At 40.1% G+C, this 12,808-nt stretch overlaps 2 protein-coding genes and 1 long non-coding RNA gene across 5 annotated transcripts in view; 1 reads left to right on the top strand and 2 right to left on the bottom strand.

Moving 5' to 3' along the window:
• Positions 1–11,723, bottom strand: part of ACAD11 (acyl-CoA dehydrogenase family member 11) — a 29,692-nt gene extending 17,969 nt beyond the window's left edge. Inside the window, exons 1-13 of the mRNA XM_083825033.1 lie at positions 11,525–11,723; positions 9,762–9,861; positions 9,376–9,501; positions 7,692–7,853; positions 7,313–7,477; positions 5,947–6,094; positions 5,238–5,359; positions 4,438–4,544; positions 4,174–4,297; positions 2,030–2,107; positions 1,513–1,651; positions 1,294–1,401; positions 21–119 (exon numbers count right to left, since the gene is read on the bottom strand). Coding sequence (XP_083681159.1) covers positions 21–119; positions 1,294–1,401; positions 1,513–1,651; positions 2,030–2,107; positions 4,174–4,297; positions 4,438–4,544; positions 5,238–5,359; positions 5,947–6,094; positions 7,313–7,477; positions 7,692–7,853; positions 9,376–9,501; positions 9,762–9,861; positions 11,525–11,661 — 1,615 coding nt within the window. The 5' untranslated portion in view covers positions 11,662–11,723. The remainder of the gene's footprint in view (positions 1–20; positions 120–1,293; positions 1,402–1,512; positions 1,652–2,029; positions 2,108–4,173; positions 4,298–4,437; positions 4,545–5,237; positions 5,360–5,946; positions 6,095–7,312; positions 7,478–7,691; positions 7,854–9,375; positions 9,502–9,761; positions 9,862–11,524) is intronic.
• Positions 9,985–11,518, bottom strand: LOC310894647. Its single transcript, XR_014580054.1, has 2 exons — positions 11,188–11,518; positions 9,985–10,746 (listed from the first exon to the last, which is right to left on the bottom strand). It is a non-coding gene; the product is annotated as an uncharacterized lncRNA (long non-coding RNA).
• Positions 11,724–11,886: 163 nt separating the features above from the next.
• Positions 11,887–12,808, top strand: part of UBA5 (ubiquitin like modifier activating enzyme 5) — a 37,702-nt gene continuing 36,780 nt past the window's right edge. For 2 of the 3 annotated variants that reach the window (XR_014580051.1, XM_083825049.1), the window contains exon 1: positions 11,887–12,287. Coding sequence is in view for 1 of the 3 variants with exons in the window: in XM_083825049.1 (XP_083681175.1) it covers positions 12,151–12,287 (137 nt within the window). In the remaining 2 variants the exon portion in view is untranslated. The remainder of the gene's footprint in view (positions 12,288–12,808) is intronic. The other variant, XM_083825050.1, reaches the window with a different exon arrangement.

Genomic DNA, 12,808 nt, shown 5'->3' with positions numbered 1-12,808 from the left:
TGTAGGGTTTCTGTACTTACCACTGCTCCACCACTTCTTGCCATTGATCATGTAACTGTTTCCATCTCGCTCAATGCTGCATTGCATATTGGTTGCATCACTTGAAGCCACATCAGGTTCTGTGTTAAAGGAAAAAAAAAAAACAACAAATACACTTCACTGAATTAAATACACAGGTAGTACCACCACAAAAATATAGGTATCTAGACATACTCTGAAGACAGCATCGCTGTTTTGCTCCCAGCAGAAAAGCTGTTTTCAGAACCTCACTCTACTAGTGATCAGAGGTATTCTATTTTCTAATAACACGTTATTCGTAGCCACTTTAAACTTGCTTGTTTCTGAACTCAGACTACTCTTTATAGTAAACATCCTTCTTCCTTCCATGGTGTTTTTAAATCCTTCCCCTTCCCGATGTACTTACAGATAACGGTCGTATCTCAGCCTTCGTTCTCCTAGACACTTGTCAAATGAAAATACAGAGATTCAAACTACTTTTGTGATGGATCATGAAATAGGTTACAGAAAGCAATTGCCAGCAAGGTGTTGTCATTGATCATCTAGAACAGAGTAGGCCACCTTCTTTAAAGTGAAAGCATCTTTTGCCTCTTGGGGAACACAGTGACACAGGAATTGCAAAATAAAGAGACCACATCTGCAAGACAGGGTTCTCTCAACTCCTGACACGGGAAGATAAAGATTTTGACATCACATGTTCAAAAGCTACCTTCCTATATGAAAAGCCAGGCTTTCCAGAAATGCTGAATACCACAAGCTTTTAAGAGCAAAAATGAATACAATGCTGATCTACAGACAAAGTAAATCCTTTGTAGGTTCTCCAATTTATCTTCAGGTTATGCCTTAAAACCTCTACCTGTGACATACTGTGAAATTACAAAACCTAAACCAGAATAAATATACTTATATTTATATGAATGTTTCTGGGGAATCCCCAAAACACATTTAAAAGAACAGGATAAATTCTATCATAAATCTGGTTTGTAGAATAAAAATGTGTTTTGCTACTACTCAAACTAAATTGAAAGCATATGGAAGTGATAATATGGTAAAGTACGAGGAATAGTAACTACCAGGAAAGGGCAACAAGGGTGTTTCACCTTGCACTCAATACCGTAGAGGTGATTTCATATTCAATCAGATTCACAGGTACTGCGGAAATGTCTGTATGAATTCATTAACATATAACAATTTGCCGTTTTATACTGTTTGCATGCGTCATTCTGAAATTTCTGCCACTTGCTTCTCATTTTCTTTTTTTGAGAAAAAAATTACCTGTCATGCAGAAGCAAGAACTGATTTTCCCTTCTAGAAGAGGCTCCAGCCACTCTTTCTTTTGATCTTCAGTCCCATACATGTGCAGGACCTCCATGTTTCCAGTGTCTGTAAGAAAGGAGCAGTCATGTTTACTTTCTCAGACACAAATGGTAAGGCATAAGATGCCCAGCTTTTTAATGTTCTCAGTGCTGTAGTTAAAGCACAGGGTTTGCTAACCAGGTGCGTGACAGTTGAAAACCTCAGGAGCAAAGAAGCATTTCCCTGTCTCCTCAGCTATTAGTGCATAGTCAAGCTGGCTGAGACCACTGACATCTGGGAGAAAAAGGTTCCACAGACCTTCTGCTTTGGCCATTTCCTGTTCAGAGAATCAGCAAGGAAAAACATTAGCAATAAATCTTTAAACAGCAATTAAATTCTGGCTTGCTGACCATTTTCCTCCTTCCTGCCTAGCATACTGTCCATTACATCTGATGCCTTTAACAGCTATTTTCAATGGGTATGGTTTTGAATTAAAGTTCTGACATACCCCTCACAGAACTCACTTTTGCTTCTCTCATTTGTATCTCACAATTCCTTTTGCATCCTTCCTCCTTCTTTTCCTTTCACTGTTCCTCATTCTGTTTCTTTTCATGCAGACAGAATAACTTCTCCAGCAGAATAAACCAACATTTCTTACAATCCACGTCTGTTTCTTTTACAGCTAGGGTGTTCAAGAATATTTATTATCCCATACCTTCAGTCTCTCAAGCACTGGCGGTTTCTTCCATTTTTCCTCAGTATTTCCATGTCTAGCATAGTATTTTATTATTTCCTAAGAGAAACAATTAAAAAGTTGCTGTTTAAGCTAAGAACATGTGTAACATACACAAATGATGTTTTCTTTTCTGCAGCTACACCTCAAGGAACCAGTATAAAATATTCAACACAGCTTTTAATTATATAGTTGGTTTCATTATAAAACGTAAAATATAATTCAAAATCAAACTGCAATTTCCTCATTTTGCAAGACTTCAAATGCATCATGGAGATGACCCCAGTCAATATGTTATCACATACATGGAAATGGTTTAGAGTGGTTTAAAACGCATGCTGACAAAGGTAGAAGGCCAAGTGTATTCTGATGATAAACACAACTCTTAGCCAACAGTACCACCACACAACAGGAATGAACCCAAAAGTAAAACAACAAATAAAAGTCTGGTGTACTGACACTTACGAGTCAGGCTTCTCATCACAAAATTCAGGTGTGTAAGCTAGTTGATAATTTTTTTAATTTGAAATAATACTTTTTTTTTCTATCAAAATTACTGCTTAACAGATTATGTAATCAGTCATTCCAAGCGTCAAGGATTAGTACTGTCTAACTGGCCCAGAACTTGCTTTAGAACTAATAAATTATCACCCTTTTCCTGCAGATTTTACAAGTCCTGGCTCGCAATTCCTGTTATGAGAAATAACTTATAAGCACTACTCTACTCATCTGCAAAACTTCCATGGTTATTTGTGGTTTGTTTTTAAAGCAAGTACACCTAATCATTGCAAGGCTTCCTTGGGCAATCCATAACAAATTACCAACAGACTTTTAGGAAACCTTGGATATAAAGTGTTTCTGCTCTCAATTTTTCTTTGCAGATGCATTCATAAGTCTTTTAGATTAATATGTTCTCTGCACTTCTGCTTGACAGCAAAGAGAAAAAGAAAAAAAAACACCACACCCTAATATTCTTAAAATAGGAGATTTACAGAGTCCCGGAAAAAAACAGCAACACGCCATGATGGAAGTTATGCACAAATACTTTACAGAGCATTAAGCTTTCCAAAACAAAACAGTACAGGATACTTTCAGATGAAAGCAAACATAAACAGACTAGCTTGTCCCATCATATAGTCAGCATTAGCTGAGAGAAATGTCTGAATAGATTAGTTACAGAAGCAGAAACGTCAGTGAAACAACATGCTTGTCCCCATGCTAGATGAAGATAAATCAGTTCCTCAAACTTAATTGCAAAGTTTCTAACAAGAAATCCAAAGATAGCCATGTTGCAATGCACAGAAACAGTGGTAGCCATGATGCAATAACTAGTATGATCCTTAGTGATTAATCACTAAGACATTCTGGTTACTCACAATTTCTGTACAGGATAAAGATAGATATGTGATGTACTTTTTTTTTTTTTTTTTCTTTCGCCACATCTGGTGTGACAACACAGCAGAATTAAGGATTTTCAATAAAGGATGCCAGAGTACCAATAAAAAGAGCTTTAAAAATATATTTGGGAGAGGCTGAACATCCTGGCCACACAGATGTGAATTCTATTTCAATTAAAATAAAGGGAAACCAAAGTGCTGTCCTGATTTTGCTTCTCCTTGGAACTGAAAAGCAAATTAATTCATAAGAGAAAGGGAGACAAAAACCTAATTAGGATTTTGAACTTACGAGGTTGAACCACTGTCTGTGATCTTCCTAACGAAAAGTAGCACAGCACCTATGTGCCTGTACAACGCTGGAAATAAATAAACATGTTCATCTTGATATGTAAGAGTTCTAAGGTTTTTGTTAAAGGTATGTTAGAAAGTTTTATTTTTTCTAAAGTTTTTCTTTCTTTAAGAGTACTTCTTAAACCTTGAAAAGTTTAAAAAGTAACTTTTAGTTTTCATTAACAATGCATACAGCACTTTACATCTGCAAAAAAAATTCATGTAGACTATATTGATTTCTGTTAACATTTTGCAATGCCACAAACATCAGTGCATGAAAAACAAGGGGGAAAAAAAGAAAGCAACACAGGATGATAAGACTTCCATACATAGTTAACATTTTTATAAACTCTTCTCATAAAATACTCATTTATAAATAAGTTTACAAAAAGCTTTTACCTTCTCAGCTGGATATACATGCTGCTTCATGAACTGCTTCACTTTCAGCAGAATTTCTTCGCCTTTCTTACTCTGATGGAACAACTCTCCAGAAATTCTGTCACGCGTGCTGCTGAAAGATGATCTAGAGAACATCCAACGTGAACATCCAATGTAAGACCTGATTTTCCCTTATGATAATATAAGCTGCCTTATACAACCATTTAAACAAGGCGTTGTAAAAGCTTTGCCTTGCCTTTGACCGGTAATTTAGACCACCCTTACCTTTTTGAGAGCTCTAACCCTTTTTCTGCCAAAGGCTGCACCATCTTAGCAAATTCATGACTATTCTCTGCAGAAGCATTTCCAATGAGATATCTAGCATACACACCCTACAACGAAAAAGAAAGGCATTTGTGGTATAATTAAGCACTTTAAAATGTCTCTGTTTTAGATTGGTGAATTCTTCAACTACGAAATTACACTTAAATGTACGTATTCTTAATAGGAAAAAAAATAGCACCCAAACAGACTTTACAGCGATATATTGATACTGCTTTTGGTCCATTTCTGATATAGTGGAGAGGCTGAGCCCACAAAACAAAAAGAACTGAAGCTAAAGGGGTTATTAAACCCCAAACTGAAGGAAAATCACAAAAATTAGTAGAGCAAAAAGAGTATGTCTACATTGATACTGCAAGCAAGCCCTGCCTGTCCCTTAAGCCAACTTAGCAATATACATGTAATGATTATTAACCGCAACCACATTAACTACACACATATACACTCGTAATCCAAATTAATAATAGGTAGCTTATATCACATTTGGTAAACTGATCTTCTGCTGCAACTCATAAAAATATACTCATGCCTTACAACAGCTGAATATCTAATGCAATGTACTTTATGCAGAACAAAATCTATGCTAGAGAGTTATCAGTCATAAGCATCTAAGATACTGCTTCTACAGGAATAAATTGAAATAGGTTTCCAGTTATTTAAAAAAAATCTTACTTTGAACAAATATTACTGACCTACAAACACTTGTAATAAAAATGTAACATGTCAGAAAATGTGAGTGTTACCTGCGATATCCCTGCCATTTTGAAAAATGACAAAGCAAGAAAGAAATTGAAGTTGGAGAAAGTAGTGCTAATACCCCGGCAGCGGCAGTAAATAGAAATCAGTTCTTCAAATGAGGGGTTTGCTATCAAAAAAAAAAAAAAAAGAGAAAGAATATGTTAGGATGCTCAACATTTTCTAGGATTTTTCCATCCTATTCTTCAAATATTTAAACAGCTTTTTCAGCTTTCTGAAACATTCTGTTAACATAGTTTAAAAAAATAAATAAATAAGATCTATCATTTCTCATGTCCTGAGAGGTAGAGAACCAAAAAGAAACATGTTGTCAGAATTCCAGATAAGCATAACACTTCCTTACTCCTCCCCGACCTCCACTCCAATCAGGAAATTATTGCACCACAGTTTATTTTATTTTTTCAATTATCAACATAAATTTATATTTAAATTTATGTTTGCCTCCATTATCTTTAAGAAAGGTTCAAAGTAAACTTTTATTGAATTAACATACTATGGCTCACTCATATTCTATTAAAACAGAACTACCTTAAACTTCACTATTGGCACATCTACAGTGAAGAAAACTGCAGAAAAGTTCTCTTCAAGTGCAGAATGATGTATTTATTAAACTTTTAATTAGTGTTTATAAAAGTAACACATCAAATACATATCAACCACAGAATTCACGATGACAAAAAGATTATAATTTCATACCTATAGTGTCTTTGAAATTGAAGACAGTTCCTTGACCTAAGCCTTTAAGAGATGTAGGCCAAAAGTAGAAAATAGTAGCATAGGCTAAATCTGCTAGAGGATGACCGGTGGTTGAAAGTTCCCAGTCCAGCACTGCCAAAACGCGAGCCTTAAATAAAAATAACAAAAATTTAAAAAATAAAAGATAAAATCAGAAATAAAAATAAAAGCCTCAAGTGACCGATCAGAACAATAGAAAACTCTTCATCCACAAATGTACAACACACTTAGTATCCAAGATCTTTATTGAGTTACTACGTGTTTAAAATTAAAAACATGCACTGTAACTGTCTACAGCAAGAGTAGTTCCATTTAGCACTTCATAAAGATCTGCAAAAAAGTAACATTCACACAGTGGCAGAAAACAAGGCCTTTTTCCAATGAAAATCTGTTTTAAATTCTACATTTTCGAGTAACCTTCTTCCTGTCAGAAACTTCTCAACTGCCCTAGTCTTAAACCACGTACAAAAGACTTTCCCGCATGGCCGTGCCTGCATATACAGAAACAGTTTCTACAGATTGTTTAAGAGGACCTGTATATAGTTTGGTCAACTCTTTTGACCATAGCAGGAACTGCTAGGAGAGTCTGCAAGACTGCCAGATTCTCTGATCATGGAGTCAAACAACATATTTAAGTCAGCTTCTATCAACTGATCTACGCACAACAGTGGGAATTGTTGGGATCTGTTGCTTTTTCATGGTGCAAGCCAGGAGCTGAGTCAGCCTCCTTGCCGCAAGTCAGTCCCCTCTGCCAACTCTCTTAGATTCCTGGGGAGTTCCTGGACCACCCAGGGAACAGATGACAAAGGGGACCCAGTATGCACACAGGCACAACCCCAAAAGCCACGGAGGTTAACTGAAGCCCTAACACAGATTTCCATGGGCTCTGAACCAGATTCTTAAGCAGCTTAATGAGTCTTCAGTAAGTCCTTCAGCTGCACTGAATTCAGTATGATTTATTAATGTAAAATGATTTTTTTCTGGACTTTCAAGTAGGCACTAGAGCTAATGAACGCATTAAGTACCTAAGTACCGTACAAAGAGCATGGGGAGGAGTTAAGTTCTCCTCTGTTTCTTCCAAAGATGTATAGTCTAAATGTATAGAGGATGGAATTATTGTTTGTATTAAGATTTGCAAAGAGAGTCAATCGGTTTTGAATGATAGCTAACGCAACAAATAACTGGATATCCATGTGCACTTCCTCTCCATAGTCTTTACACTGACGTAGAGCAAATCATGACCAAAACACCTCTGTATATGCTCTATTTCAAGTATAAACAAATGGAGAACCAAAAAGCGCTAAACGTACAAATACGTTTCAAGTACCTCTGTTGGGTGGAAAATGATGTTATCTATTCTAAAGTCCCCATGAATCAGGGTTTCTTCATTATCATCAGCTGGCAAGTTGTTTGCTAACCACTCAGCTAGCTTGTTCATGGCAGGAATATCTGTATGAGCGGCCGCATCATATTGTCTTTTCCAAGTTGATACCTGAAAAAATACAAACATTTTAACAGTGTTACAGAATTGATCTGAATGTAGCATTAACTCTAAACTGTGCATAAATACTTGAAATAAATGAAGATGTCTAACAACCAAAATATGATGGTTACTTTTACAAGTAATTTAAAATTAACAAATTAGCTTGCCAAACAAATAAATGTTCAAAGACCTGACAAAACAAGAATTTTTCAAAAAGCTGTACCTGTCTTCTGCAGTATCCTGGACCTCTGCCATATTCTTGGAGACCCAATGACTGCAAATCAAAGGAGTGCAACTGGGCCAATGTTTCTATCATTGCAACGTACAATGCAGAACGCTCTGCTGGGCCCACTTCTGGCAGCGAGAGGTCTCGGAAGATGCGACCCTAGAGACATCGTAAATCAGATATTTGGTGGGATGTACACAGCAGATGAAGAGAAGTACAGCTATATATTTCAGGAGCCAAAACAAATGCAGTGAACCGATACGTCCTGTACAATCTAAAATTCCTTCCTCATTTCTTTTAGTCTTTGCCCATAACAGATGAAGGGATTCACAGTAATCCCAAATCATTAGTATGCAGGATATCTATTGGAAGCCAATTAAAATAAAAGATACATGTTCAGTAGATAAAAGTCTGAACTAGAGCACGCAATCAGAGATCCTCAAACTTGAAAGTACCGCCAAAAAAAAAAAAAGTTACTGTATTGTCTCTAACAACTACTGTTCCCCCACACATACACTCTGTGAAATTCTTCACAGCTTTATTATTTTATTAATCTTGATTTGTGACTAGGATGGGGGTTAACTTCATCTCCAGGAACTGGCCCACAAACTCTTCAATTTCTAATTTCCTAGTCAACCTGATGATAGAATAATCAAATTTAATACATTTATTTTTTTGGATTATTAGACAATTATTAAGATAAAGTATCAGAGATAACCCACAACACTACTAGCCAAATCATATTTTTGGACTTAACTCACCAACTTTTTTTTCTTAATACACTTCAGTGTAAATATATATCAAACACATTTACGTGATAGCCCATAATCTTCCCACTTTCCTTTCTTTTTTGTACGTGCTCTTGATTTATACAGAGATCCACACCTTTGAATGCTTTTCCTTAGAACTCAAATTTCACACCACAGGTGTCCCAGAACACGTAAGATACAACTGAGAATTTTTGCATAGACTTGTTTCTCAGGGCTTCAGCTCTTCATGGAGTCTAAATTTCCCAAAGCCCTGGACTGTCTACATGTTGGCACACACCTCAACTTGTCAAACGAGCAAAGGCAGACAGAAGAGGATGTGATGAAAGAGATGAGGCCTGAATTCATATCCTTGTCCCACAAGAAAAAAAAAAGACGTGATACAGCAAACTTAAACTCTAAATTACCCAAATCTAGCAGAAATAGTATCAACTCAGCTACGGCACACCTACAGTGATAGACCACAGAGCTATGCTACGTTCATTCTGAAAGTAGTGCTTGAGCTAGAATCCTGTTCAGTTTTAAAGAAAAATATGATTGTATATAATTACTATTTCCAGTAACAAATATGTTCCAGAACGTCCAAGAATTTTGTATAACTTTATAGCTTGACTGTTTTCCCTCTGAATTATGTGTACATTTTTCACAGCAGCAATATGGAGTCATTTCATGACATTCTTCTGAAAGCTCAAATGAGAAAAGGTTAAATAATGAGCAGAATATTTTGGAAGAGATGGAAATAAGCTCTGGAGAAGCTGAAATCACTAAGAATCTCTGTCAGCTAGCACTTTTTAAAAATATGAGAGGATTATTTATATTGGTATTCCCTGGTATGCTTCAATAAGTTTTAAACAATTTAAAAGCAGCTTGTAGTAGGGAGAATGAAAAAAAATCTGTGACATTGGCTGACCAACCTGCACATGCTGCATTACATAAAATTCTGTTCCAATGACAGAGACATCACTGCAATACAACAGGGGCTCAGGGACTGGAAATCCAGCTGCAAATAAGGCTTTCTGCACATGATATTCTCTATCAACCTGAAGAAGAAACAGAAAGTTAGATTCAGTGAAAAGCTCCTAAGCATAAATCATCATCTTACTGAATACATTTAATGACAATCTATCCTCTTAAGTGTTTAGTTAAGCGTACAGCACAGAAAATTGGAAACGATCCAAGTAATTTGCTGCACACCTAGACATACCCAACAATCACTGCAATACACTGCGCCATCATGTATAGGAAGAACTTAATGCACCTCCAAAATGGAGCTAGGAGCTTGCTGAGAAATGTTGCTTACCTTGTGAGCTCTAGGTAAAAGGGGGCCATGGGGCTTCTTCCTGAGCACGTAAGCCTTCTCACCCTTCCGAAGATAAAAGGTTGGATTTGACTGGCCTGAGCTGCATAGAGGAAGACTCTAATTACTTACAATTTCAAGTACTTGCAAATCTGCAGGCTTATAATGGAAATGGTGCAAAATTATCTGTGACAAGGCCTGAACAAAACGGCAAGACAATGGAGACTGTTTTTTTTTTTTTAAGTTTTCTTTCAAATATAGTCTTAAAAAGAAGCAAGTGATAGCCCACAAAATCAGAAGTCAGAGGTCCTGTCCCTACCTAAAAGAAAAATGTCTTCTTTCACTGTGGAGAAGTCAAAGATATTCAATTTGTTCTCCTGCAAAATGGAGACAGCATTTACCTCTCTACCCTAAATAGATATTATTAATGTGTTCAAGGTTTCAAGCACAATTCATACTTGCCCATTACTGTACTGTTCCTTGGTGAGCTCCATTTTTAACAACGTAAGCATAGAAAAAGATTTTCAAATCACTGATGGATTCTAGCACCAAACCCCACTGCAGGGAGGACTGATCATCTGTTCTCATCCACATGCTATGCTTAGGAAACTGCCTATAGCAACTGTGAAGTTCTGAAGAATGAACGTTGCAGTGACAAAGAAAGTACACACTCCAATCACATGCCTATATAAAAGTAAACAACCTAGTTAAACCATTCATGACACCTCGTCCATCAGATCCTAATCAAGCTCATCAATCCTCATTTTCCTCAGGGCCCTGAGCTCATCTATATGCCACCCCCTCCTCATTCTGGACCATTTTCAAGACCTATTCTAACTTAGTCCAATAAAAGATTAGACAACTGTTGGAAAACTGAAATCAAGTGAATGCTTGCCCTCATGTTTCCCTGGACATTTCCATTCTCCATGAGCCTGTTAGGGTGTAGACTACAGAACAGCTCGACAGGTGTACTGCACAGACAAATACCCTGCCGGCCACAAAAGAAATACAGATTAGCTGAAGACCTTAGGTGCAACCACAAGACAAATAACACAGCAAAAGCATTAAGAATGGCTTTTTTTTTTAATTTATTTTTTACTACTAGCTACTCTCTTTAGGCCCCTCCTGAAGTCTCCTTGACTGTAGTACCCATGAGAATTACGGTACAGGTAAGGATTCAGTGGATGTCTTATATTTGCATTAGAATACAATAAAAAATCGTCTACTATTTCTTAGAGATAGCTGCAGACAGAGTGGTTGAGGACGTGTTTACGGTGGAATTAACATGGTGTGGGTTTTTTCAGCTTATCTTTTTAACAGTTAGCTCCTGATTTGAAGTCACACCACTACTTTGCAGAACCCAAATGAGCTGAAGCTCCCATAAAAATGCATTTTGGAGCCCACAAGTGGAACCCCATCAGTGCAATACATTGCTTTGAGGATTAGTAAGAACCTCAGCAGACAGTATTTGCTTCTGTGGCAAGCCTTAGGCTTCTTAAATCGATTTCGGGAGCCATTTACGTGCGCGTTAAGATTTTTTACTTGTTGAAGCAACTGCAGAGCAATCAGACAAACCAAGATCTACGAGCACGGGCCGGACACCAAAGCTCACGAGCACTCGGGGCACACTCCGGGGATCCAGGCAGGCTTTTCCAGCAGCACACCGCTCCCAGCCGTGCTAAAGGTCCCCGGCTGCCCGGCGCCGAGCTTTGCCCCCGCGGCCAACGCAGCTCGCCAACGGGGCACGGCGAGAGGCTCCCCCTCACCTGTACTGCCTGACGGCCAGAGCCCCCTCGGGCTGCTGCGGGAAGCCGGCCAGCCGGCGGCACAGCAACCGCTCCAGCCGGCCCGCGTCGAAGCGGTGCTGAGGCCGCACCTCGCTGGTGCCCGGCTCCGCCGCCATCCCGGCAGCTGCGCCACCGGCGTACGCTGCGCACCCTCCCTCCGCAACGCTGCGCAAATCACGGAGCGGCCCCGCTCCCTCCCCCCTCCCCGTCCCCCTACGCAAATCGCGGAGCGGCCCCGCCCCCGGCGCCGCTACGCAAATTGCGGAGCTGCCACCCTCCCGCTAAGCAAATTGCGGAGCGGCCCCGCCCAGCGTTGCCGCGGCAACCGCGGGCTGCTGGGTCCGTTAGGGAAAGCGTTCCCCACACCGCGGCTCCGCGTTCCGGCCGCCTCCTCCCGCAGCCCTGCTGTTACCGGCAGGGAGCTCCGATGGCGGCTTTCTCTTCCGCCGCCACCGCTCCGTGCCCTCTGGCTCCACCACAAGCCGCCCGCTGCCCGCCGCAGGCTGCCCCGTCGCGGTGGGAACGCTCGCTGAGGCGGCGGGAGCGGGGGGCAGGCGGCCCGGTGGCACCGGCGGAAGCGTTGCGGGGCCCGACGTGGCGCAGGGATGGCGGAGGTGCTGCGGCTGCAGCGGCGGCTGCGGGAGCTGGAGGAGGAGCTGGCCCGGGAGAGGGGCGGCCGGCGGGCGCCCAGGGCCCGCATCGAGGCCATGAGCGCGGAGGTGACGGACACCAACCCCTACAGGTGCGGCCCTGCGGGTGAGGGAGGGCTCGGCCGTGTGGGGCTGCTGAGGGGGGAGGCGGCCGCGGTGGTGGGGGGCGGTTGGAGTAGGTGGGTCTGCGGGTCTGTGACAGCCTCAGCGGTCCTGGGGGTGTGATTTAAAAAAAAAAAAAAAACACGAGTCTTCACTGACCTGCTGACATATGGTTCGTTAAAGCAGAGGCTTCCCTCTTTTAAATCTGGGATTCATTTCCTGAAATAGTTACAGGCCCTGCTGAACTCATTAATCTTACTCATACCAGCAGAATAAGCATGTGATTGGCTGCAGGGTCAGTACTCCTTTGCTTTTGCTAATAGGAAAGTATCTACTACCTCATTCAGACTGTATCCAGCTGGCAATCACTACTGCGCTGAAAACAGCAGGCCTGAGTTTGTTGCTTGGCTGCCTTGTTTTTTAAGCAACAACAACTTTTAGATGCTCAAAAAGCAAAATTGCTATTAGAAATAGAGCGTTTTCTGTATAACGTTGCTGTTTTTCTTTGTAG

The sequence above is a fragment of the Anser anser genome (assembly GCF_964211835.1).
Source record: "Anser anser genome assembly, chromosome: 2".
Taxonomy (NCBI): domain Eukaryota; kingdom Metazoa; phylum Chordata; class Aves; order Anseriformes; family Anatidae; genus Anser; species Anser anser.
The sequence above is the reverse complement of the archived record's forward strand: the minus strand, read 5'-3'. Positions and strand labels throughout refer to the sequence as shown.